The sequence below is a fragment of the Rhipicephalus sanguineus genome, chromosome 1 (assembly GCF_013339695.2).
Source record: "Rhipicephalus sanguineus isolate Rsan-2018 chromosome 1, BIME_Rsan_1.4, whole genome shotgun sequence".
NCBI lineage: Eukaryota > Metazoa > Arthropoda > Arachnida > Ixodida > Ixodidae > Rhipicephalus > Rhipicephalus sanguineus.
In genome coordinates, this window is record NC_051176.1 from 211,625,589 (window position 1) to 211,652,752 (window position 27,164).

Here is a 27,164-nt window from a genome sequence, read left to right on the forward strand (position 1 = left end):
TGCTTACCGTAACCTATGGCTTTTCAGGATAAGGCCACAGTTTCTCTCTTTCCTCTTCTTCTCAGAAAAAAGCTGCATTGCGTTGCCTCTCACTTTGAAGCATCTCTGGAACTTTGAGGTAACACAACCTCCAACACTTTGTGCATGGGAAGACAGCAAGCATGAAGCAACCAGCCATCTCAGCCTATGCCCGCACCGCAGAGTGGCTGCAAGGTAGCAACGCCGGCCACCTATCAGAAACCAAACCTCAACCAGGCAGTGATAGTGGGCAACCAGTGCCATCCGAGAGAATACTAGATCAAACTTCAGTCACTTCTGTTGTCACCCTCACCCTTGATAATGTGCTGACATTATATTCACATGCCTCTCATGCAGACATTTGTACACCACCGCTAGTGCCCTTTTTAATTAGGACTTGCTGTTTACCAACTACACTATGGCTTCAAGAAAATGTAAGACACTGAAAGGTATTTTCAGGAGCCACCTGATTAAAGAAGGGCAGTTGCTTGAACACATCTGCAGAACAAAGCAGGTTGTTGATGATGGTGCAGTTTTCCATGGAGTGCAGTGTGTATTTCATTATTCAGTAGACTCTTGAGGTAAACATACTTAATGAAACCCACCTTCGTTACTGTAGTGATGTATGCTCAGAGTTGAACAAAGTAGCATGCTTTGGCAAACATGCATTTTGTGCAAAATCTTCAGCACAAAGACTGTCGCACGATTTGATTTTGAATGCATTGATCTGTTTAAAAATAAGGTCATATGGTATATTTCAGTCAGCACCATTTGTTGAGGTGCAGGCTGGATTATAATGTGTAGTGATCAGCAGGGTATCCCCATACTTGTGCAGAGGTTTGTATAACATGATAACACTAGTGAATTCTGGGCTGATTTTAATGCCTATTTGGTTGTCTTTACAGCACACCTGGGCAGCCCACTGAAAGCAGCAGCTGTGGCGTGCGCATGTATGGTCCAATGGCTTATATTCAAAGGTTCTCTCTTCAGTTCAAGCACTGGCGTGCGTATGTATGGTCGATGGGTTATATTCGAAGGTTCTTTCTTTACTTCAAGCACTATTTCATTTGAACAAATTTCTGACACCCTGGAATTCAAATTAATGAGGTTCCACTCTAATTCACGTAGTGAATTACTCAATCTAGAATGCGCTGAGTAGAAGAAGACTTCACTTTATATTAAAAAATTCGCACTCCTCTGATGACTTGCAAATACTGCACGGGTAATATGCTATGTCACACAATAACGGTGCCTAGGCTACCATTTCGTAGGCTACCTAGGCTGCTTGCTTGTAAGGTGCCTGAAAGTGTCAGCAAGTACAAGAAATGCTGCAAGTAGCCATGTCATGTGCTAATGTGGCATTCTAGGTTGGATAAATTCACCACCGGTGGCACTATTTGGAATGCCAGCTGTGACAACATGCTTCTACGACCACATGGCGCCTTATTCTATTACTTCAGTGAAGGCTAAGCATCTACAGGACAATATCAAGGAAAGACTGCACATGTAGTAATATTTTTAAATAACACTTGTAGAGACAAACATTAATTGTGTAAGTAAGAACAAGTTTGGCATGAACATGGCTTTTATTACATTAAAAATGCATTTGTTACAGTGGTACTAAATTTGCCGAAGTCTTGTTGCAGTGGTTTGAATAAAACTAGTATTAAATTTTCCCACCACCAAACAATGTAAAATAAGTTTAACATGAGAAAAATGAGCACATACTTTTTTTTTTGTGCTTTGCAAGTGAAACATGCCAGAAGATCTTTGGGCGTGATGAAAGTTACCAGGTCCGACGACAAACAGGGAATGTGGGTAGGTTTGCGAATGGTTTATACTGCCTATCACTTACAGGAGCATCTGACAAGTCATCTATGCATGGTTCACAGTTAAAAATATGTTTCATTCGTGCAGCGTTAAGTACACATGTACGCTGGGTGATCGCCTTTAATGTAAACCAACGTGATGATGCTTTCTCTACTATTCATTCAGCACACCAGACACCAGATTGTCAAGTAGCTGTCTCAGTTCAACTGCTAACTAATTTACTAATGTTTTTGTTCCATGTTATGATTACAACAGACGCTGTTGTGGGGGACTCCGCATTAATTTTGACCACCTGAGGTTTTTTACAGTGGAACTCTGGAGTATTTTTGACCATAATAAGATAGTGCCATTTTCAAATAGTCTTGACAATCCTTTAACTGCTAGGAGCGTTGACTTTGCTTATAGGCTCGTCAATAATTTTAAGTAACCAAAAAACGATGCGTCAAAATTGAAACCGAAACAGGCAGTTGCTTCGTGCAACGTCTACGTAATGACCCACCGCAATGTAAACACACACAAAAGTGTTTTTACCGGCTCATGAGCTGATGTGCCAAACAGCACAAAGTGACTCCTCCCGAAGAGAGCTCTTGGAGGGAAATGAGTGACAGCAGATACTCCCGGTCTTCGCTGCTCTGTTCTTGGACCCTTCATCACAACACAGCTTCTCCCCATCGTTTTTGCCACAGACAACGCAGCTGAGAAAGCTGAAAAATGATCTGTGGTGGCCATCGTCGCTGTCCCGTCGAAGAAAGAGCCCGTTTCTAGTTGCTCTGTCTGCTTGGCAAGGCCAGGGAGATAGTGCGGTAGGGCAGTGCAAACAAACTTAACAAATACAGGGCGGCCTGCATTCAAAGGCTTTTATCTAGAATTAGCTTCCGATCTTTAAAATTCATTTGCAGAAAAACTAAATGACTTGCAAGCATATCCCTTGGCACAGATCACCAGATTACTGAAGAGAACATATGTTGAAAATTTTATTTAGATCAGTGGACATCAAAAGATCACGGGAGTTTCAATTTAGTGTGCACTTAAATGTAAGTACACAATTGTTCTTGCATTTCACAGCCATTGGAATGCGGCCGCCATGGCCAAAAATCGAACCCGCACATTATGCTTTGTAGCACACCACCTTAGCCGCTAAGCTACCATAGTGGGTCTGGAGTGGAAAAACAGTTGAATTTTTCTCACAAATAGTCAACAAGGAACTGTATAAACTGCTTTAAAGCACTTGTGCCACGCTACTGCAATATGGCAACGTGGACATTAAAATAATTAATTTAAAAGTTAACAAGTTTTAGCTCATTGGCAGTGGACTGCAATTGCTCCTTGTCTACATTGTGTCTGCTGTGCTTAAATGACAAGCACAGAAGAAAGCATTCCCGCATCAGTTAAATAAAATTTTTTTAAATCTTAAAAACGTGATAAAACTTGATCAATACTGCACATATCATAGAAAAGGCAGCTGAATGAAGAACTCATTTCAAAAACTATATGTAACAGTAATAATAATATCTGGGGCTTAACGTCCCAAAACCACGATATGATTATGAGGAACGCCGTAGTGGAGGGCTCCGGAAATTTCGACCACCTGGAGTTAAGAAAGAGAAAATAGACAACCACCCATTTGTAGCACGAAGCCACAAGGAGATCCATACGGATTTCTCAGAAATAAAGCCTCTTAGACGCCGAAAAATTCGTCCCGGTCCGGGGTTCGAACCCGGGACCAACGGCTTTCCGGGGTGGTCGCTCTACCAATTGAGCTAACCAGGAAGCTAGCAATTGGCAGCGCAAGGGCGAATTCATCAACTCGAAGCAACTGGACACACATTGAAAATCAGTTCTGCGGAATCCCGCAAGGTGGCGGAAGGGTTAAGAAAGGGAAAATAGACAACCACCCATTTGTAGCACAAAGCCACAAGGAAATCCCTACGGATTTCTCAGAAATAAAGCCTCTTAGTCGCCGAAAAATTCGTCCTGGTCCGGGGTTCGAACCTGGGACCAACGGCTTTCCGGGGTGGTCGCTCTACCAATTGAGCTAACCAGGAAGCTAGCAATTGGCAGCGCGAGGGCGAATTCATCAACTCGAAGCAACTGGACACACATTGAAAATCAGTTCTGCGGAATCCCGCAAGGTGGCGGAAGGGTTAAGAAAGGGAAAATAGACAACCACCCATTTGTAGCACAAAGCCACAAGGAAATCCATACGGATTTCTCAGAAATAAAGCCTCTTAGTCGCCGAAAAATTCGTCCTGGTCCGGGGTTCGAACCCGGGACCAACGGCTTTCCGGGGTGGTCGCTCTACCAATTGAGCTAACCAGGAAGCTAGCAATTGGCAGCGCAAGGGCGAATTCATCAACTCGAAGCAACTGGACACACATTGAAAATCAGTTCTGCGGAATCCCGCAAGGTGGCGGAAGGGTTAAGAAAGGGAAAATAGACAACCACCCATTTGTAGCACAAAGCCACAAGGAAATCCATACGGATTTCTCAGAAATAAAGCCTCTTAGTCGCCGAAAAATTCGTCCTGGTCCGGGGTTCAAACCTGGGACCAACGGCTTTCCGGGGTGGTCGCTCTACCAATTGAGCTAACCAGGAAGCTAGCAATTGGCAGCGCGAGGGCGAATTCATCAACTCGAAGCAACTGGACACACATTGAAAATCAGTTCTGCGGAATCCCGCAAGGTGGCGGAAGGGTTAAGAAAGGGAAAATAGACAACCACCCATTTGTAGCACAAAGCCACAAGGAAATCCATACGGATTTCTCAGAAATAAAGCCTCTTAGTCGCCGAAAAATTCGTCCTGGTCCGGGGTTCGAACCCGGGACCAACGGCTTTCCGGGGTGGTCGCTCTACCAATTGAGCTAACCAGGAAGCTAGCAATTGGCAGCGCAAGGGCGAATTCATCAACTCGAAGCAACTGGACACACATTGAAAATCAGTTCTGCGGAATCCCGCAAGGTGGCGGAAGGGTTAAGAAAGGGAAAATAGACAACCACCCATTTGTAGCACAAAGCCACAAGGAAATCCATACGGATTTCTCAGAAATAAAGCCTCTTAGTCGCCGAAAAATTCGTCCTGGTCCGGGGTTCGAACCCGGGACCAACGGCTTTCCGGGGTGGTCGCTCTACCAATTGAGCTAACCAGGAAGCTAGCAATTGGCAGCGCAAGGGCGAATTCATCAACTCGAAGCAACTGGACACACATTGAAAATCAGTTCTGCGGAATCCCGCAAGGTGGCGGAAGGGTTAAGAAAGGGAAAATAGACAACCACCCATTTGTAGCACAAAGCCACAAGGAAATCCATACGGATTTCTCAGAAATAAAGCCTCTTAGTCGCCGAAAAATTCGTCCTGGTCCGGGGTTCGAACCCGGGACCAACGGCTTTCCGGGGTGGTCGCTCTACCAATTGAGCTAACCAGGAAGCTAGCAATTGGCAGCGCGAGGGCGAATTCATCAACTCGAAGCAACTGGACACACATTGAAAATCAGTTCTGCGGAATCCCGCAAGGTGGCAGAAGGGTTAAGAAAGGGAAAATAGACAACCACCCATTTGTAGCACAAAGCCACAAGGAAATCCATACGGATTTCTCAGAAATAAAGCCTCTTAGTCGCCGAAAAATTCGTCCTGGTCCGGGGTTCGAACCCGGGACCAACGGCTTTCCGGGGTGGTCGCTCTACCAATTGAGCTAACCAGGAAGCTAGCAATTGGCAGCGCGAGGGCGAATTCATCAACTCGAAGCAACTGGACACACATTGAAAATCAGTTCTGCGGAATCCCACAAGGTGGCAGAAGGGTTAAGAAAGGGAAAATAGACAACCACCCATTTGTAGCACAAAGCCACAAGGAAATCCATACGGATTTCTCAGAAATAAAGCCTCTTAGTCGCCGAAAAATTCGTCCTGGTCCGGGGTTCGAACCCGGGACCAACGGCCTTCCGGGGTGGTCGCTCTACCAATTGAGCTAACCAGGAAGCTAGCAATTGGCAGCGCGAGGGCGAATTCATCAACTCGAAGCAACTGGACACACATTGAAAATCAGTTCTGCGGAATCCCGCAAGGTGGCGGAACGGTTAAGAAAGGGAAAATAGACAACCACCCATTTGTAGCACAAAGCCACAAGGAAATCCATACGGATTTCTCAGAAATAAAGCCTCTTAGTCGCCGAAAAATTCGTCCTGGTCCGGGGTTCGAACCAGGGACCAACGGCTTTCCGGGGTGGTCGCTCTACCAATTGAGCTAACCAGGAAGCTAGCAATTGGCAGCGCGAGGGCGAATTCATCAACTCGAAGCAACTGGACACACATTGAAAATCAGTTCTGCGGAATCCCGCAAGGTGGCGGAAGGGTTAAGAAAGGGAAAATAGACAACCACCCATTTGTAGCACAAAGCCACAAGGAAATCCATACGGATTTCTCAGAAATAAAGCCTCTTAGTCGCCGAAAAATTCGTCCTGGTCCGGGGTTCGAACCTGGGACCAACGGCTTTCCGGGGTGGTCACTCTACCAATTGAGCTAACCAGGAAGCTAGCAATTGGCAGTGCGAGGGCGAATTCATCAACTCGAAGCAACTGGACACACATTGAAAATCAGTTCTGCGGAATCCCGCAAGGTGGCGGAAGGGTTAAGAAAGGGAAAATAGACAACCACCCATTTGTAGCACAAAGCCACAAGGAAATCCATACGGATTTCTCAGAAATAAAGCCTCTTAGTCGCCGAAAAATTCGTCCTGGTCCGGGGTTCGAACCTGGGACCAATGGCTTTCCGGGGTGGTCGCTCTACCAATTGAGCTAACCAGGAAGCTAGCAATTGGCAGCGCGAGGGCGAATTCATCAACTCGAAGCAACTGGACACACATTGAAAATCAGTTCTGCGGAATCCCGCAAGGTGGCGGAAGGGTTAAGAAAGGGAAAATAGACAACCACCCAATTGTAGCACAAAGCCACAAGGAAATCCATACGGATTTCTCAGAAATAAAGCCTCTTAGTCGCCGAAAAATTCGTCCTGGTCCAAGGTTCGAACCCGGGACCAACGCCTTTCCGGGGCGGTCGCTCTACCAATTCAGCTAACCAGGAAGCTAGCAAGTGGCAGCGCAAGGGCGAATTCATCAACTCGAAGCAACTGGACACACATTGAAAATCAGTTCTGCGGAATCCCGCAAGGTGGCAGAAGGGTTAAGAAAGGGAAAACAGACAGCCACCTGGAGTTCTTTAACGTGCACCTAAATCTAAGTACATGGGCCTCAAACATTTTCGCCTCCACAGAAAATGCAGCCACCGCAACCGGGATTCGATCACGCAACCTTTGGGTTAGCAGTCGAGCGCCATAACCACTAGACCACCGTGGCGGGGCTATATGTAACAGTACAATTCAGTTTTACGATATCATGATTGACATAAATATTGCTACACAGTATGGTAATGTTAAACAATCTTATATGGTGAGCTCACTAAGCAGCGCATTTGAACCAGAAAATCTTAGGTATATGCCTTGATACATAACTCGAATATGAGAGCCTGAACTTTATTGCCAACTATGTTATTGCTTAATGTGATGTTAACTGTGATAATCAAGAAAAATTAAGCTGAAACATATGGGCACACATAACATGGTGGCTTGGTGTTAGGTGTGGTACTAGAGACAATTTTCGCTACCTCAGCATGCGAATACCTGTGAATATGGGTAAACAGCAGACATATAGTCCTGTGTAAATTTGCAAGTAAACATCCCTGTGACAGCATCCTAACAATGGCCTCAGGTATGACAAGGCCACATTGGCATGACAAGGTCACACTGTCAAGGAAAAAAAAACAACTACATATCTCCTCAATACTTCAGGGCCAAGTGTTGCCCCTTTCACCATTATAAATCAAAACAGGAGAGGTCAGCCTTATAGGCACTATTCAATGACAAAGGGGTGATTCCACGTAAGATCGAACAACGATGGCTGGTCAACCTCTTAAATTTATTTCAAAATATTATGTATTATTGCCTGATGAGTGGAAAGAAGAGATCCGCAATTTGTTTTGCCGCCAAAAATTTTTTCGAAGCACAGGAAATCAATAATGACGAAAAGGTGGAGTGGAGCGCTCATCCGCTCTGCTGTTTTGGCCAACTTTCGTTATGAATTGCACAAAATATATTAAAGTTAGGTAGCTGAAATTTCTTTAACTAAATATATGCATGTTTTTGCTTCTGTTCAGGTATTTTTATTTTTATGTGTAGTGTAGATGTTTTTATAAAAAACCTCAAAATTGGCCTAGGAAACATTATTTTCTTTGCTTTGAACGTCTTTATCTCAAAAAAGCCTTGTAGCAGAGCAACAAAAATTCCGCATTACATTCTTCGCATGCATATCTACCAAACTGCCGAATCTTATATTCATATAACGTTTCAGTAAAGAGATATGATCGGGCTAAGTTCAAGGAAACACCGAACAATGGAAATTTCTGACGACAATTAAAAAAAGAAACACATTTTTTACATTTCTCAAACGTTGTCCACTTATTCTCCTCCACATCAGCTTTCACAGTCATTAAAAACATGTTGCATAATGTCGTTGCACTAATAGTTACGGCCCCTCCAATAAGACCCTTAGGCAAGGATTGGCAATTCCCACTTCTTGCCCAGCAAGTGTATAAAATGCAGGCAGGATTGAATTTCTTTTTATGGAAAGGCCGGCAGTACCGAAAAAGGTGTCGCCGGCACTGAAGACGTTAATTTTGAAATTATTTGGTCACTGCAGCGGCCACGAGCGCGGGGCTACCGAGCAGAGGCGCGCTCACCCGAGATGTTCGTAAGAGACGGCGCAGTGAGAGCTCGTTTTCGCGTCCTCAAACCGATTGAGTTCGAAACAGCAACACCTCTCGGGTGACTTGAACGCACGTGCACTGGAGCTTCGCTATTCTATCCGCCCTCTGTTCACATCGCAGCTAGGCGCTGATAACACGGCGGAGATGGAAGCAAGATGAAAACGCTATGAGCGCTCGCTTCACGCACGCTGCTGCCAGAGAAACTGCGCTGTGCCAGTTGCGATCAGTGGAAAGCATTAACGTGGCGCTCCAGTGGCAAAGCAAAATATGGAATGTCAAAGGAAAGAAAAGCAAAACTATTGGTAACCGGATGTGCCTGCCTATCTTAGATGTCGGCAGCAGACGGCCTGAACTGGCTGCGCGTTTGGTGCGCTGTTCACACTTCATTCGGCATGGATAGTTCTTGCGCTTTGCTCTTGCTCTACTCCTCCTGTGCGTCTCATGGCGAGAAAGTATAGCTCTGAATGAGTGTATTGTGGAGACTACCTTTCGAAGCACAAGAAACTTAAAGGAGTACTGACACGAATTTTAAAAAATTTCGGATTGTTGCTCTAAGTAAAAATACTGGTGTCGAGAAACCTAAAACGACTATTGTGGTGCCTGGGAATGCATTGTATATATTTTAATTAGCGCCACCTTAACCCCTTCAGGGTTTTCGCCGTACATGTACGGCAGAAGCTTCCTAGTACCAAAGGGTTTTCGTCGTACATGTACGGCATAGCATTTATTTTTAAATCGCGCGCCTTTTTCGACCATTTCTCTTGCTTGGCATGTGCTGCCATGCTTCGGGAATACGCGGAATTTTTTGCATGCGCCGATGTCTCTCCGTTGTTGCTTTTTTTATGCTTCGCAAAATGGCGCGCCTCGCGCCGGCTATCGCTTGCGCAACCGGGAGCGCCCGTGGCGCGGTTGGTTTCAAACGCGCGCCTTCTCCCATTTCTCTTGCTTGGAATGTGCTGCCACGCTTCGGGAATACGTGTAATTTTTTTAATGTGCCAATGTCTCTGTCTTTTTTTTTTTGTTTGTTTCCAAAGAGGCGCGGCGGCTTGCAGTCTCTCATCAGAACGCGCGCACGCGCGGTCCGGCTGGTTTCGGTTTCGTCCTTCGGGTGGTTTTCGCTTCTTGCGCCCGCAAAGCTGATATCTGTTTGGTTTCTAATCTCTCAAAGGGTGACCGCTTGTTACTCTCTCGTTTATTGCTCCCCGGCGCGCGATTACATCTGTTTCCGTGCGGCGCTAAATTACACAAACGACGCCGCCGTGATTGCGTTTCCAGTTTTGGGGTCTCGGAAAAACTTTTTCTCTGGCAGCAGCGTGCGTGAAGCGAGCGCTCATAGCGTTTTCATCTTGCTTCCATATCCGCTGTGTTATCAGCGCCTAGCTGCAATGTGAACAGAGGGCGGATAGAATAGCGAAGCTCCAGTGCACGTGCGTTCAAGTCACCCGAGAGGTGTTGCTGTTTCGAACTCAATCGGTTTGAGGACGCGAAAACGAGCTCTCACTGCGCCGTCTCTTACGAACATCTCAGGTGAGCGCGCCTCTGCTCGGTAGCCCCGCGCTCGTGGCCGCTGCAGTGACCAAATAATTTCAAAATTAACGTCTTCAGTGCCGGCGACACCTTTTTCGGTACTGCCGGCCTTTTCATAAAAAGAAATTCAATCCTGCCTGCATTTTATACACTTGCTGGGCAAGAAGTGGGAATTGCCAATCCTTGCCTAAGGGTCTTATTGGAGGGGCCGTAACTATTAGTGCAACGACATTATGCAACATGTTTTTAATGACTGTGAAAGCTGATGTGGAGGAGAATAAGTGGACAACGTTTGAGAAATGTAAAAAATGTGTTTCTTTTTTTAATTGTCGTCAGAAATTTCCATTGTTCGGTGTTTCCTTGAACTTAGCCCGATCATATCTCTTTACTGAAACGTTATATGAATATAAGATTCGGCAGTTTGGTAGATATGCATGCGAAGAATGTAATGCGGAATTTTTGTTGCTCTGCTACAAGGCTTTTTTGAGATAAAGACGTTCAAAGCAAAGAAAATAATGTTTCCTGGGCCAATTTTGAGGTTTTTTATAAAAACATCTACACTACACATAAAAATAAAAATACCTGAACAGAAGCAAAAACATGCATATATTTAGTTAAAGAAATTTCAGCTACCTAACTTTAATATATTTTGTGCAATTCATAACGAAAGTTGGCCAAAACAGCAGAGCGGATGAGCGCTCCACTCCACCTCTTCGTCATTACTGATTTCCTGTGCTTCGAAAAAATTTTTGCCGGCAAAACAAATTGCGGATCTCTTCTTTCCACTCATCAGGCAATTATACATAAAATTTTGAAATAAACTTAAGAGGTCGACCAGCCATCGTTTGTTCGATCTTACGTGGAATCACCCAAAGTAAGTACATGTGCCAGCCAGCACTGCCAGGTCAACAACGCAGCATAAGCTGTCAAACTAAGGTTACAGCGAGTAGAGGATTGGCAACATCAATGAACAGGATGTAATGGGAAGGCACAGCGCAACTGAGACAATGGACAAGAACACGCAACGCACACGAGCGCTGTGTGTGCTGCGTCCTTTGCTTCATTTCTTGTCCATTGTCTCAGTTGCGCTGTGCCTTCCCATTGCTATGAACAAACTCGCCCAAATCAAAGTCTTACTGGAACAGGATGTACTTGGAAAGAAATAGGACTACTGAGAGGCAACACTCTCGGCAGTTCTTACTACATGCATCACAGTAGTGGCGTGTGCTTTAACTCACTCAACAAAAGTTCACCTTTCAAGTGGTATACTGTGCATTCTAATGAGGCTGCTGCAGAAACCAGCTGTATGTTGGAACACAGTGTGTACTCGCAGACAGGATATCGAACTGGAACTGAACCGAAAACTTAAAAATTTCTGTGTGAACCACAACGTAACCAGAACACAGTTTATTTTTTTTTGCTCTGGAACAAAACAAAAAGAAAAGAAATGACAATTTTCAGTTCAAATTCACTCCATTTTCTCGAGCTTTCTATCCATCGGGAGGCACATCTGCATCAAATGCACTTGTCAGCAATTGAAGCTGACAACTACAACCAAATTTTTGACAGTGAAGTTATATTGTGGATGAAATGAAGATTCACTACTTCCAGGCGGTCAGTTTTAAATTTGCAGTGATATGTAAAGTGAAATATTTGCAATACACATGCAAATTGTGAACCTCCGAAACTGCATCTAGTGACCTTAAGCAAACTATGTACAATTATTTTCGAAATCAGCATGAGTCATTTTTACCCTACAGTTCACAAGTTAACTTAAATGCCCACAAAATGCCAAGCACCAGCAATGATTTTCACAAGACTAAGTTTCAGCTTGTTGGTTTTCGACAAGGGTTGCAATGTGGGTTTATTGGTGAATTAATGGGCAGCTTTGATATAGCATGAGACGACAGATGGACACGAGAAGGTACATGTGCTACGTGGTGTCCTCATGGCACCTGGCACATGTGGTGTCATGTCATGTGCCTTCTCGTGTCCGTGTGTCATTTTACGCTAACATCAAAGCCGTTCAGTTTTTGGTTTTGTACATTAGCCGACTAGGGCACAGATAATGCAGAATGCATCCATCCATTTTACCGAGTTCAGGTTGTTGGTCCACCAGGAATTTAAAAAAATTACACCATCTCCCACTAAAGGGAACCATGTGGGGATGCGAAGCAGCGCATAGGTCGACTTAAAGGTCCGTTCATCACTGGCACCTTGCCCGATGTTAACGTATCCTTGCAAATCTTACCCAGCCCCTTACACAGGCCCGTACGCGCTAGCGCGTGCCAGCACACATGGTTTTGTCTGCGTTACGCCAAGCTAGGACAGCATAAGGCAGCCCGGGCCCCTAAAGTGCTCTGCACGTATCATCATCAAGGCGGTTGAAGAACAAGAAAAAGAAGACTTCTCCTTGGCGCGAGCGCGCGCTCAGATGGCTATGCTAGGTGGTAGAAAGTAGACGGTCGCCAATGGAACTACGGACACAGCCCAGCGCAAAAGGTGCTTCGCATCTAAAAAATAACAGATGAATATACTGTAATCTTTTAACGCAGAAATATTTGCCCTTTATGGTGCACGGGGGTGCGATCGGAGATCTTTCTTTGGAAGAAAATGTGTTCAGTAACTACTATGCCACAAAGTGGGTGGTCCACAAACTTTGGACGAGATAGAGAGCAGTTAATCGGCACACGGTGAACTCCTTGGAATTTTGACGTGCATCATATGTCATCTGTTTTGGGACAATGCACCAAAAACTGAAACGTTTTTTTGCCTTCCAATTAGTGAAATATTTAAGTAAAAAAACATTATTTTTCTTCGCAACCACATTCTCACAGTAATATGTATGCCTATTACAATTTATTACTATCAGTTTCTCTACAAGGTCATTAGGTGGTGTTATGCACAGCACATGTGAAGGTGATCTTGTAGTGAGCATGTGATCACACAAATGGATTGCCTCTCATCGTGTCCTGCTCCTAGCAGACGACATGTACAGTTTCAAAATTACTGGCATAAGTGTGCCATTTCAACGCCACGAAATATGTGGCCATGACCTGTGGCTGACGACAGTGCAGCCCAGGCAAATTGCATGAGGTCAAACTGAATGCACATCCCAAACAACGATCTTAGATTGCGCCCTAGAAATGAAAGACAAAAAGTTTGATGTTTTTCTGTGATACTTCCTGTGTTCTGCAAACTAATATGTACCATTACAAACAGACTTTCTTTAACCTGAATTTCAACTGGAACTGAACCTAATTTGCCTAACTAGAAAAAAAGAACAAACTTTGATACCCTACCTTTCGATTCTGCCATTTATTAGTAAAACTTGACAGTTCACCTAGTCACCATGAATACTGCACATAGTATACCTTCACAGTATTGGATCTCTACTGACCCAGGTAGTGCCATAGTAATCACTGCATAATGACTTGCCAGATAAACTGCTGGTGCTGCTTCATTATTTGTACTTCAAGCACAAATTTATTAGTCAGATTTTATAACATATATGGTGCAGCATAGGCAATATGAATGAAGCAGACAACAAACGATAAATTTGACAGTGCTCCAGTGCTTGCATAACAATGAGTAAATATAGCCTTTTTAGACACAAAGACATGTGTAGTAATTAAGATTTTGACAGAACATTGTCCAGTCAGGTAAAAGCATCATCAATACAACAGGCTGCCAGTGACATGACATTGGTTAGCTTGTGAACAAGTGATTTGGGGTGGTATTCTCGGGCAATCACTTCTGGAGATACATTCACTTTTGCAGGACTTCTCGCATCTAGCACCGGACTCGCTCGGTGACTAGGGGCCACGTCAGTCTGGCACTGCACCAACAGTGCTGAGACAGCATGCCAGGAACATTTTCACTCAAAGAAGCTGATGCGAACAGCGTTAATCCTGTGAAATCTCGTGAAAGTGAAATTCCCCCCAAAGTGTTCGCCCAAGAATGCCAGATCCTAAAACGTCAAATTTTGTTTTTTGACATTTCAGTGACCTGCTGTATCAATGACACATATACACAAGCCAGTGGCTTTGTCATGCTGCCAAGATGCACTGAGGGTGTACACATTCACCTGATACTCTAAAACTAAGTGAAGAGTGTACATGTCAGTAGCTTGATAAGTTTAAGAGCACTGCAAGCTTTAGCACTGCATCACAAAAAGTATTAAATTGCAAAAGCATTTAGCTTGAACCTTGATCATTATATTAGATTGTTAAGTGATGTCAAGCTACGTCCTCAAAAAGGCTCATTCTTCTCAAAAATAATATCAACACAAAAGCAAAATTTGTTTTTGTTGAGGTGCCTCCATGCACGAGTCATTGTGGCGTGCTCACTTCGGATAACCATGAATGTCCAGGAGGTGTGCCTCAGGATCATCCAATGGCTCTGGTCCATGGCCAACCTAAGTGAGAGTCCATAAACTTATAGCAAAATCAGTGCTATTTTCTGTACACTGTAAAAAAATAAGCAGTTGTTAAGCCTTGCATGTGTACAAATGGCGCTGGTATTGGTGGTTAACTTTTTTTGCTTTATCAAATATTCACTAAAATTTTTAAAAAGGGAAAGTAAGGAAAAGTATTTCACTATCTGAATCAATGACTAAGTGACCACAGTGGGCACTTTCTTTTGTTGAGCATCAACGAAGGCGTAAACCTACTGCATCGCCATGTTTTATTAGGCAACCCAGTAAACATCTTTTAAATATGCTACATAAAAAGTAAATAAAAATGCATTGATTGGTTCATTGAGCAATGAGGTGAAAATATAGGTAAATGCCAAGCAACACTGATTGCTAAAGGTAAACTCACTCAACTTTTTTATAACAATGACAGCAAATTATATGGTATTTTTGCTTAGATCATGTATGCCTTTCATGACATATAAAATTACATCTCAATATGTTAACAGAGGGGGTGCCCCAACCAATATACTTTCACATGTGAACCAACAACAATGGTAACTTGCACCTTATGCCTGCGTTTTGTGGAGTTAGGCCAGGACGGATGCTAAAGGGGTTAGCTACTAGCTTCACTACTTATAACATTCAAGTTTGTTGCTATTGCATTCATTGTTTCTCCCTTGCAGTGAAAGTGTGACTTCTTTCTTTACTCAACACATGATTGCAGATGTGCATGGTTTAGCTAGCTCGGCTGCTTTGACACGTGTAGGCAGGCAATCGGCTTTATTTGCTACTGTTAGTGATATAAGAATGCAAATGTTCAGCTAGAAGCAACAATGGCAGCAGGTATTTTCTGACACAACCAAGCAAAAAGTATGAATTAACAGAATAAATGCAATGGAGCAGTTTTAATTAAATGGCTTTAAAATACATTGAAAACATAGCTGGCAAACCAAAAATTTGAAATTTGTTTGAATTTACCAAAAGTATCAATTGTGAGAGTTTGGATGATCACAAGTCTATTTATATATTTTTTATTCGTTGAACTCAAGCTAAACAATAGAAGTATTACTGATGATGAAATAAGGCATTACAATTGAAAAAAAAATTAATTGACCACTGTAAGCACAGAAATGAAAGAAAAAAAATGTCCTGCTATAATTGGACCACAGTTTCAAAAGCTCTGTATTCTTATGTACAGGCTGCACTAGTTAGCTGACGTACAAGCCTTTTCTCACAAAGGCCCAAGCATAAGTCGAAACAAAATAAATACACACTTCAAAGAAAAAAAAAACAGACATTTTTGCTGTCATATGCAACAACCTGTTACTCATCTTGGGTGCAAGTGCTTTCATTTTTTTTTTTTTCAAGGTAGTTTTTGCAGTGCACTAGTGTGTGGTTCACCCTTGATGTTATAAATCGCATACCTGCACCTTATGCAGTTCGCAGTATTGTATAAATAAATAAACCTTGAGAAGGCTTGTCTAACTTTGTTTGGCAACCTCATTCATGCTCCCTGTAAGGGAACTATCGAAGTGGAGCAGTAGTTAAAGCACATGGTTCACCAGTAGTATGCTGCTCAAAGGTTGCAGGCTCAATGAAGCGTTGAGTGCAGTGTGAAATAGTAAGCACTACATATGAAAAACAGTATATGTTCCATGAATTCCACAGGATGCCACAAACACAAGGATTATGAATTATGTGACAATGCCAATTCTTAGTACATGAGCTTTCCTCTAAAAGACCAATTCAGCGATGGAAGCGACATTTTGCTTTTTGGAGCACACTCTGGAGCATAAAAAATGCTAGTTTGGAGCAGCCATTGACATTCTCGGAGCAGATGGCAAAATATTCCAAACGACTCCTGGAGTTTAAAGCATTATTCAAGCATCTCATAAGTATTATTGCTTATTATTAAAGATATTGCACATACAATTATCACTGCACATTGCAACAAACAAATAATTAAGCAGATGGATGGTCACTGAACACTAAGTAAGATGAGCTATATATTTAAAATATCGGGTACTTGTGACAAAAATGATATAAAACCGATGAAGCTGAGCCCCAAATTATAAAAGAAACTGGAATCACATAGGGCAGTTTATAATCGGTAAGAGAGCAAAGAAATCTTATTTTCATTTTTCACCGAAATAGCCTGCATTTGAAATTTCAAAAAAGAAAAAAAAAGGGGGGCAAGAAACCAAGTTTGGATAGGTTGAAAAAACAGCATTGCCATTTCTTGTGGCAAAAATGAGCTCAGAAATGACAATGTGATAAATGTGATCAGTCACACATCACAGTCCTCCCACCAGCAGTTAGTAATCAGTAAGATATCGAACTAATCTCACACACATTTGACCAAAATAGTCTACCTGTCATGTACAGCTACATACAGCTAAATCGGAGATATCAACAATGCCACTACTTGTGGCATTCTTGACATGCTAGTATGGAGCTAGTATAGAAACTCCACACTAGCATACTATAGTACATACTATATTCGCGGACAACTTTTCTTGGCAATGAAGAAAAGGCTACGGGGGAGGAGCTACTGCACATGTACTGGTCCGCGAAGTAGTCCGGTTTGGCACGCGTTTCGAATTTAGTTTCAGTTTGGGAACCTTCCAGATCTCTTGTGACGGCTGTTGGATTATTCGAGTGGCCATGGTCGAATAATAATATTGCATACTATTTGCTTCGTCTGCTTAGACAGCCATTTGTTAGTGAAATTCGTCACAAGTTCCTTTGGCGAGTCATCGGAAAAGCTGGAGGGCGACGAGTGCTCACCTGAAGACGGAAGGCACCATTTTGACTGTGAGGAGCACGTAAAAGTTGCGATGTTTTCCCACGAGCAAAAACGTGAAATGACACTGCATATAGTATAACAAATATAAATTTTATATCTCCTTGGTGCGTGCTGCGCCTCTTTTCAAACAGTGTCCCATAGATAGAAAATACGGCAATGTTGTTTTGCTTAATTCTCACGCAGAAAACAAGGACACAATTGTGGGCCTTTTTTCTTCAGCGGTAGCACACGCATAGTTTGGCTCTGCAGCCTTCTCTTCATTGGCAAGAAAAATTTCCGCAAAATATAGAATGATAGTAGACAGCTTGTTTTATGTTACGTTTAGGCTCGCTGGATGATCATGTGCTTAAAGTTCATTGTTTTCAGTTTACAAGTGCCATTTCGGAGCAGGTCCGGAGCAGTTACTAACAAAAATTACAGTTTGGAGCAGCATGGAGGAGCATTTCTCTTTTGGAGCAGTTTGGAGCAATTGGAGCAGCACTTCCATCACTGCCAATTGCTGATGCAATAAAACTAACAAAGAGCCCAATGCACAACATGATATACCTTTTGCAAAGTGCTAACACCACATGAAAGAAATGGCCATAGATTATAAGTTCCACACATATATAATATATCGAGGAAAGACATTCTTACATGTGTGATAATAGCAAACTTGATGGCATCCCGTTGTGGATTGATGGCCATGTACTCCACAAGCTCCTAGAAGTAGAGAAAGTAAGATTTGATTCAATAATCAACAGAAAGAAAAATCTTGCAATCTGGTACAAAAGTTGGTCCTGCCATAGCCTCCTGTACACTTTCATGCCTGCCCATCAGTGCCAAGAACACATGAAAGTGGTCGTCGTGCCTAGTTCAGTCACTCACCGGTAGTTGGCAGTGCTAACCCCGAACAGAAAGGCAGAACACTGTACCACAGCATATGCTGTGGCATAACTGTAGATCGCTTGCTTTCATTTTGTCTGTAACACATCTATCGTTTTACTACACCTGCAGGTCATTATTGCTGACAGATGTGGACGGACCACTGCAAATTGCATTTGCAATAACAGAAGAATCAACAAATAAAAGGACAAGCACGGTAGATTGCTCTCATTTGCACCAATATGAAGGTTCATTTTCTTTATGCTTAACATTAGATATGTATAGCATGTCAGTCTGAAAAGACAATATCGACTTTAACAGGTGCACTACAAGCATATTTATTGCCATAATTTGAACCTAAAGCTTGTGCAGCTTTCGTGACAGGCTTGTGCAAAAAATATTTGGCAATGTTTTTGTCTGTTATCTTCAGGGCAAAATTAGTGAATAGAGGGTGGAAGAACGTCACCAGCATGATCCCCAACATTTCTCGTGATGCTCAGGCACTGAACCCTTGAAAAGTTCACGCTCTCGCAAGAGTTGATCAACATTCACGACTGTTTAACCCTTTGTAGGTTTGCCTATATTTTTGACACAATCATTTAAAAACCAGCTGTGGTATATTGATATGAACTACAAAGAAATAGTATAAAACAAATTTCATCAAAATCAAGCCAGTAGTTTACTAAAAAAAAGTGGGACATATATGTCCCACTGACTCATGAGAGTGTTTTCAAAAAGTGGGAAAACATTGTCCTACTGTCTCATGAAGGCACCATCTCGTGATTTCATCAACGGGTATTTGGGATGGAAACGGCCGAAACTAGTGGCACAGGGTATCGCTAAAGACAGTTGTGCGGACCTCATTTCCAGCAGTAGAACACCACCTGCACCTGCGCCTGCGCCTCTTGTGAGCCTTCATAATGCCATGGTCTGTTCCTGCAAAGCTTACTTCACCACATGCACCAACCATTCTTTTGTCCATTTGCGTGTCCTTGCTTTGGCTGTCGAAATTTTTGAGTACGGCTGTTGTCCCTGAATATGTGCCTACCTTTCAAAAGTTATATGATATAAAAAAAATGTTTCCACGCACCAAAATCCGCAATTACGCTGAAAGATGAGCGCGCAAATTTCACAGGGGATTGTGTTTTGATGCATTTATCAATCAAGTTATTGCGCAAACTTACAAAAACAAGTGATGACCGGAAGCTAAAATGACCTATCTTAAAAACAAGAAAAAGAGGAAATTATCCGGCATTTAGATTGGTAGGTTCTTTCTATCTGAAAAAGAGGAAAATTCAGAACCTATCATAAAAAATTTGTCGAAATTCAGCGCCATTTTAACACTACTACTTCCACCCTCTGAAAGCATGGTAAAAGAATTTTCCTTGGGATTACAAAGACTTGGGTAAGATATGAGTGACTTAGCGTTGTGCTAATTGCAATGGGTGATGTGGGAGAAAATTTTTCCTGCAGACGGAAAAGTGGGACGTATGTGTCCCACTGTCGCACAAAGGGTTAATCAGGGTGTCTACTTAGTTGACATTTCTAAATTCCCCGAGTTTTCCAGGTTTTCCCCGAGTGTTTTTGCTAAAATTCCCTGAGTGAAGCAGAACTTTGTTTCATGTCAAGATGGGTAAACACCATGTCACTCGATGATGTCACTCTCTAGTATGCACATTAAAAAATAAAGATGACTTAACCCCATTTGAATAGTATAGAGAACAATTAAACCTCAATATAGCGAACTTGGTAAAAGTGGCAATTTATTTCGTTATATAGAAACATCGTTAAACTGAAATTCGACCTTTCATGCAAGGCATAGTTACCGAAGGATTAATTTTAAACTGAAAACGCCACAAGAATGCTAAGACTAATACGGCAACATGAAAAACTTTTTTTTTTGCGCGAAAAAAATGAATTTTGTTGAGCCTGAGGTGCAGCAATCACAATTAGATGCCTTGCCAGAGTGTCACGTGTAGAGACGAAACAAATGCAGGTTTAACGCACTGTGCAATTGCGCTTATCCTGCCTACCACCCCCCCTACCACCCCCCTCTGGACCCGCCACTGCTATGTCTTCAACGAAAGTTTTGAAATTAGAGCACAACACCTACAAAGGTATGGGACATCTGCTGATCCCCTCTAAAGATACCGCGGCACACGCGACCACACCCGGTGGTGCAAAGTACGCACTTCTTGTTGGTCTCACACAGCCGCCCCTCCCCAACCCTCTGGCTTCTATCTCCATGTGTCCATCACGCGAAGGAGACTGTCTGCTCGTTTCATCTCTGCTTAAGCCCCGTTCATCGGCAGCACTCGCGTGCTTTCACTCCCACATAGAGTATACGACGCGTGGGGTGATGTAATCGTGATATGGACTTGATATGGAAGATCATGGTGAAGGCGCAAAATTCGCCTGGAGTTTCTATATAATTGTTATCGCAAAAAAAAGGAAAAGCAAAATAGCTGCGGGCTATGACCGCATGAAAGCACGGCAACAGCCTGAATTACGGCACATCCGATTATGGCAGCCACGTTTCTGTTTTCCGACATCGCGCGTCGAATCGAGCAAGCGGGACCCGTGCCGGTGTTGCCAATTTCGATCACCACTATGCATTCGCTCTGAAAATTCTTGTAATTCAGCTTTGTAGCAAAACATCCACATAAGCAGTGGTGTGGCTGCTAATTGTGAGCTGCAGCCTCAAAAAATATCGGTCGACTGCCTAAAGCTTGTGTCAGCAGTGCCATCACCGAAAAAAAAAAAAAACCAATAATATCAAAGAGAGAAAACAAGCTTTCACTTGCTGTAAATGAGCCTGTTAGTTACGCTCGCACTCGCCTGGAAATATATTCTATTCTTCACAGAGTCCTTAATAGCATCTTTGAAGCTCGGGATCAGAGCGAGTGAGCTCTCCGATAACTGCCAACAAGCGTCGTCGTCTTTTTTCTCGCCGATTGGGATGGCTTGCAATATACCAGCCTTGTCGGTGACATCCGCTTCCTGAACGATCACTTCATCTCATTACATCTACTGCTACCGCCTCTACAACTAATCATGCTTGTTACCTGACACGCGGCGATAACAAAAACACCATATCGGGTGCTTACGCACAGCATGCGCGACAAAGAATACAGAACTACACCACATAGTACAGAACACCCTGACAACATTGCACCGATACGATGTGCTATACCGTAGTTCATGGTTCCCGCATGCCACCAATGCTACGCATTTTAGCCAGATTCTCTCCTACTCCACCGCTACGAAGGCGAGCACAGCATCGAGATGCGCCCCTTCCGCGCAGCCGCAGTGGCCGTTCGATTTGAAAAATGCGTTGACAAAATCTCGGGCCAGCGTTACGACTTTTGCTCCCTTTCAATAATGTTACTGTGGATTTTCCCTAATGGGAGCATAATTTCCCTGAGTTTTCCCTGAGTATTTCCAGACTGTCCAAAATCCCTCAGAGTTCCCGGTTTTCCCAGTTCTCCCGGTCGGTAGACACCCTGCTGATACTTCTCCTCCAGGGAGTATGTGTAAGACTGAATGAAGTGCAATACTGAACAGAATGTTCAAAGAGCTTGCCAAGTCAAATGCAGTACAACAACTTACCTGTGACATCTTTCCAATAACTGCTGGTCTGCCCCGGAAAAAATCCACTTCTTTCCTACTTGTTGGAAAAGCGTATTCAACAAGGGCAAGCACCTCAGGGAGTGATTCTTCCAACAGAAAAAGGCAGGCATTTGGACCAGCATCAAAAGAGTATGCCAGCTGCACAGAAAAAAAATCAATGAAAATTAGCAGCAATGTTAGCAGTGTGATAAAGTTAAAATGCTGAAAACTGTTTCATACTTGCATACATCACATTACAACATCATCATATAACAAGCCGAAAATAAACTGATATTTAGGAATGATACAAGAAGCTGCAAAAAAAGTTCCCATGCCTACTCTATTTACCCCTTAAAAAGATCCTGAACCACTTTTCTAACTTATCATAGAATGACCTCAGTATCAGAGTTTACTGCCGCATGACTGACATGATACAAAAAAAAAGTTTTTCGAATTCGCCAAGAACTAGGAGAGTTACAGAGATGTCTCACACTCTAAGCACTTCTTCTCTTCTGATGTCCCGATGAGCGCGCTGGAAACTACACCGAAAGGGATGACACGGGGAAAGAAGTTACATCAGCACACGTCATGAAATGCAATCACTCTCGCCCATTGCGATTCCTTTGAGCGCTAGTTTTGCTACTGAGAATTTTCGCCCATTACAGAGTGTGGCGCCAGCATGTGATGACACCCCGTGGCAAGAAGTGCAACTGATCCAAACACCATTCCTGATTTATGTCAGCTATCAGCCAATTTACAGGCGCCTGCAGCTCTGAAGCAAGTGAGGAATGAGCCTCTGTATGAAAAGAGGGCGCTTGAGAAAGTGAAAAAGTAAGGAGGGAGGCATTTTAGATAAGTCAAGCGGAAGCGCTTTACTGTTTGAAGCGAAGTCTGGTTGTCTGAGAACATGAAATTTTAAAGCGAGATTCAGTAAAGACGAAGAAAAATGTACATACTAGATGGAGCATGTTCTGATTAAATGTGGAGATATCCACCCAGGTGTGTGTTTGGGCACGAGCCTATATGAAGCTTTGGGTTTTAGGGACAACAATGGAAAGCTGAACACGTCCACCATAGAAATATGTAACAGACTGTTAGAGTATTGGTGGCAGAAAAGTAGAAGGAAAGGACAAAAATAAATAGTGGGAAAAATATGGTCATTCTGCCGTAAGGGGCAGAATGTTGGGCTGTGAATTTATGTTTTTTTTTTCTATGGTAAGATCGAATTAATCGAAGTAAACAAGGTATTAGGCAAAAAAAAAAGAAGAAGAAAGAACAGAAAATATGTTTTTTTTTTTCTTTGTGTCGAGCATGGTGGCACACGTCACTGCCCCGTTATAAAGGGGATCCTCATAGCATCCATCCACCCATCCAATTCGCGCTCCGCTTGTAAACTCTATGTTCCGCACATGACTACAAAATTTGGCTGAACTATTCACAGCAGTGTTTGCTGTTCGTAAAATGTGCTGTTTCACCAAGCCTCAGGTTCATGACCCTATTAAGAGGCTTTTTTTACTTTGGCCAAAAGCGACCTTATTTTGCTTTTAATTTTTTACTGCATATTTTGAAACATCAAGTCTTTCGAAACAAGCCTAAACTGTTTCCAACCCATTTATTTCATAGACAGTGTATACGTCTAAAGCTCTACACTAAGCAAAAGCTCTACACTAAGCAAAATATCTGTATCTGACATTGCCACAGGCGGTAGACAAAATATGGTAATTGTTTTTTTCTTTCAGTACTTCAAAATGAATGAATTTGTGAAGCAAAGTTTGCACAATCTTAAAGACGTGGTATTTGAACACGGACAAAGTGTTACAACTTGCATAGTATGACACATATGCCAATTAAGCAAAGCTTTCGAGCACCAAAAAGGTGAGGCTATAGGAGTAGCAAAACACAAACACCGCTTCCGAGCACTCGCGGAGTGTAGATATCTAGTATGTAGTAGAACTAAGTGGGTACACTATACTGATCCGAATCACTTTCATAACAGGAATATTGCTATACTAGCGGCTCAATCGTGCAATGCGCTCTGTACCGCAAGTGGCCCTGCTGACACCATCAACTACTCTTCTGCTTCCATTACAGGGAGCCTCATTTTGTTTAAAATTTAAAAAAAAGGGTTTCGGGAGAGAGTTTAATCAGACTATGTTTCATAAATAAATTTATTTCAACAAATCATAATTAAGCAAGCAAACAAATAATTAAAGACATGCACATCTAGAACATCAAAAAAAAACTATATATCAAGTGTAATAATAGCTAACAAAGCTTGTTGCTTCAATCATTCCTATTCTTTGATGTATTTCATTGCACTCATCTGCATGTATTTCATTAATGTGCTAGCCCACAGCTGCCTAAGGTCTGAGGTTATGACAGACAGTATTAAAACAAATAAAAGTTTGATTATGCACTAAAAAATGGCATACCTTGTTAGCGCCATAGAATTGGTTGTAACGATGAACAAGGTTGACAACATCCCATGATGCAGAGGTCATATAACGGATAGGTGGATAACTGTCCAGGCAGACCGCATGCAGCTGGTTACTTTCCTTGAAAAACAGAAACAAGAAATACCACTTATATACAGCAATTTAGCAAGGGGAACATAATTGACAGGAGATTAGTATGCAAATTTTCCACTTTTGTGTCCCTTATGACATTCACTCAGACAAGGGTTCCAAACTCTCTGGCCTTGGGGAACACCAAAAGCTTCTCCAAAGTCGTGGAACCCCTAGCTTCCCTCTTTACAGTGATGTACGAGGGCTTTTTTTTTCCAAAGTCCAATCAGTCTAGATATAAGAAACCAGAGTGAAAATTAAAAGTGCTCTTTACAGAACCCCTGACTCAGAATATGAATGTTCAAGAAAGTTGCTATCAGTACATGCATCTTATTCACTTCAACAGCATGTTGCGGCAGAACGTTGCATGAAACAGAAACTGGCAGAATATAACAAAGAATATTTTTATTCTGTTTTTATCCTGCTAAAAAGCTTTAATGCAAAGTACTCTTGCCGAGTTCAATCCAGTTTTTCATGTGTCTCTGGCCTTTTACCACAAACGCATTTAACCCTTTCTGCGTTTTCAGATATGTGTGAATTAACCCTTTGAGTGTTGAACTTTGTTGCCGAATGCAAACCCCTAAGTTCTATTTTATTTTACTGAATATTTAAGACCTTCGGAGTGGCCTACTTTGAAAAAAATTTACTGCAATTTTTTTTATAGGTGAAACAGGTGAATTCACACCTCTGTGGGCAACCAACGAGCTAGTATCAAGCGTTTACTTTTTGCGAAATTAGAAAACAGATCGACAGCAACTTTTGCAGGTGGAACAAATGGGAACCGCCCACAAGACAATACCAAACTTGTCGTCCCGCACCTATGCATGCGCAGATGTGCAATAGTAGATGCACTGGCATAAACAAACCTTGGAATAGAAACTGAAGGCGACCAATGCAAAGAAAAAAATTCCTTGCATCCTAACAGGATGACAGCAGTTGCCTTGCAGAAATGAGTTCAAAAAGTGGTGTATTTTTCAAACATACAGACATGGGTCGGCAAAAAATGTGGAGCTCACTCTGACTCACTCAAGGAATGCATTTTGCCTTTGGAGCTCACTCGGACTCAGACTCATCAAAATTTTCCTCAATCGGACTCACTCGGACTCAGAGTCACCAAAATATTACTCACTCGGACTTACACTCACGGCTCTATCCGAGTCTGAGTGAGTCGACCCATGAGTCCATTAGTGAATATAATAGCCTTTTTTGGGCCATGGTATCAATGCGATTTAACACCAATATCTCGCATAATTGGTGCTGTATTACTTGGCGCCTTTTGGTCTCGTACCTTCAAATACGAGTTATCAGTGGTTGCGATTCAGTAAGGACATTTTTATTGGAAGAGATTACTCACACGAGATGTTTTTATAAAGAACTTCCTGTGAAAGAGTCTGTGGGGGGTGGGTCACAGCAGCTACCCCTCCCCCTCTATAACTCATGCCTCGGATCAAGGAATATTGAGCTGGCATATGAACGCTAGTGCTTTGAAGTATGTGTGAGTCGACGGGAGTATAAACGTGAGCCGACATAAGGCTGATAGTAATGCTGAAGTTGTGAAGATAGAACCATAGGTCGGCAAAAAAGTGTGAAGATCACTCAGACTCACTCGAGAAATATATTTTGCATTTAGGGCCCACTCAGACACTCAGATTCACCAAAATTTTCCTCAACCGAACTCACTCGTACTCAGACTCACTAATATTTTTCTCAACAGGACTCACTCGGACTCACATTCACCAAAATATTACTCAGCCGGACTTACTCAGACTCAGACTCACGGCTCGATCCGAGTCTGAGTGAATAGACTCATGAGTGAGTTTGCCGACCTATGCGTACAGATGGTGCTGCAAATATACAACATCAACCATTTGGGACCAGTTCACAGTGCCATACATTTACGTCAATGACCCTAAAGGGTCAACGTTAACTCGGCAACCTTTAAAGTGGTTCCACCATTTATTTACAATTCTAGAAGCTTATTATATCTCCTCTCTCTAGGTTGATGGAGTCTGGGATTTTGTTAGCTGCCAAGCAATGTGCCACACCATGGTCATGGTTGCACCACATGAAGTGCATGCATTTGCAGAAAAGTGGCTCTTGGACTTTGTGCACCACTATGGCAGCAGTGCGCCATTCAAATACTTACGCCTTGGTTTAAGGACATAGGTCTTGCAGTTTCTGCTATCTGTCGACTGCTAATTTTTTTTCCATCTCTAGCTATCTTTGTCAGCAAACCTCCTTTTTGGCGATAGGGATATCCCTTTAATTAGTGTGCTTTCTCTGAGACAGTTCTGCCTTCTGTTGCATTGCCTTCATCTGTTCTGCCTTTCATTTGCTGCTCTCTTCAATTTGCCCGGTTGAGAGTACAGTAAAACCTCGGTAACTTGTACTCGGTTGATTGGGAATCCCGGATAATTTGTATTATTTGCGTGGTCCCAAATTTTTACATGTAAATTTAACCGGACAATTGGTGCGGCCAGTCTGCCACTTCCCTGTTAATTGGCACACTTGGCCGCGACTTCCGAGATATGCAAAGGGTGTTGCGAACCTCAGAGGCTGTAACTAAAACATACGCTTTTTTTTTATGTACGGATCTCGAAGGCCATGCTTTTTTTACCGGAAATATGTCGTAGACGCCATGTTTGAGCAATTGCCAGACGGCGATGCGTGCGGTTGCGATTATGATCATCATCTTCTCAACAGCGATGTTAGCCACTCTAGC

At 42.8% G+C, this 27,164-nt stretch overlaps 1 protein-coding gene and 6 non-coding genes across 8 annotated transcripts in view; all 7 read right to left on the reverse strand.

The window, feature by feature from the left end:
- Window positions 1-3,544: 3,544 nt before the first annotated feature.
- Window positions 3,545-3,618, reverse strand: Trnap-cgg (transfer RNA proline (anticodon CGG)). Its single transcript has one exon. It is a non-coding gene; the product is annotated as a tRNA-Pro (tRNA).
- Window positions 3,619-4,094: 476 nt separating this feature from the next.
- On the reverse strand, window positions 4,095-4,168 carry Trnap-cgg (transfer RNA proline (anticodon CGG)). Its single transcript has one exon. It is a non-coding gene; the product is annotated as a tRNA-Pro (tRNA).
- A 476-nt stretch (window positions 4,169-4,644) lies between these two features.
- Window positions 4,645-4,718, reverse strand: Trnap-cgg (transfer RNA proline (anticodon CGG)). The gene has a single exon. It is a non-coding gene; the product is annotated as a tRNA-Pro (tRNA).
- Window positions 4,719-4,919: 201 nt separating this feature from the next.
- Trnap-cgg (transfer RNA proline (anticodon CGG)) lies at window positions 4,920-4,993 on the reverse strand. Its single transcript has one exon. It is a non-coding gene; the product is annotated as a tRNA-Pro (tRNA).
- A 201-nt stretch (window positions 4,994-5,194) lies between these two features.
- On the reverse strand, window positions 5,195-5,268 carry Trnap-cgg (transfer RNA proline (anticodon CGG)). Its single transcript has one exon. It is a non-coding gene; the product is annotated as a tRNA-Pro (tRNA).
- A 201-nt stretch (window positions 5,269-5,469) lies between these two features.
- On the reverse strand, window positions 5,470-5,543 carry Trnap-cgg (transfer RNA proline (anticodon CGG)). The gene has a single exon. It is a non-coding gene; the product is annotated as a tRNA-Pro (tRNA).
- A 6,031-nt stretch (window positions 5,544-11,574) lies between these two features.
- LOC119406736 (diphosphomevalonate decarboxylase) overlaps window positions 11,575-27,164 on the reverse strand; it is a 53,332-nt gene continuing 37,742 nt past the window's right edge. For both annotated transcript variants that reach the window (XM_037673471.2, XM_037673477.2), the window contains 4 exons: window positions 24,311-24,433; window positions 21,879-22,037; window positions 18,042-18,107; window positions 11,575-14,599 (listed from right to left, as the gene is read on the reverse strand). In XM_037673471.2, the coding sequence (XP_037529399.1) occupies window positions 14,528-14,599; window positions 18,042-18,107; window positions 21,879-22,037; window positions 24,311-24,433 (420 nt within the window). In that variant the 3' untranslated portion in view covers window positions 11,575-14,527. The remainder of the gene's footprint in view (window positions 14,600-18,041; window positions 18,108-21,878; window positions 22,038-24,310; window positions 24,434-27,164) is intronic.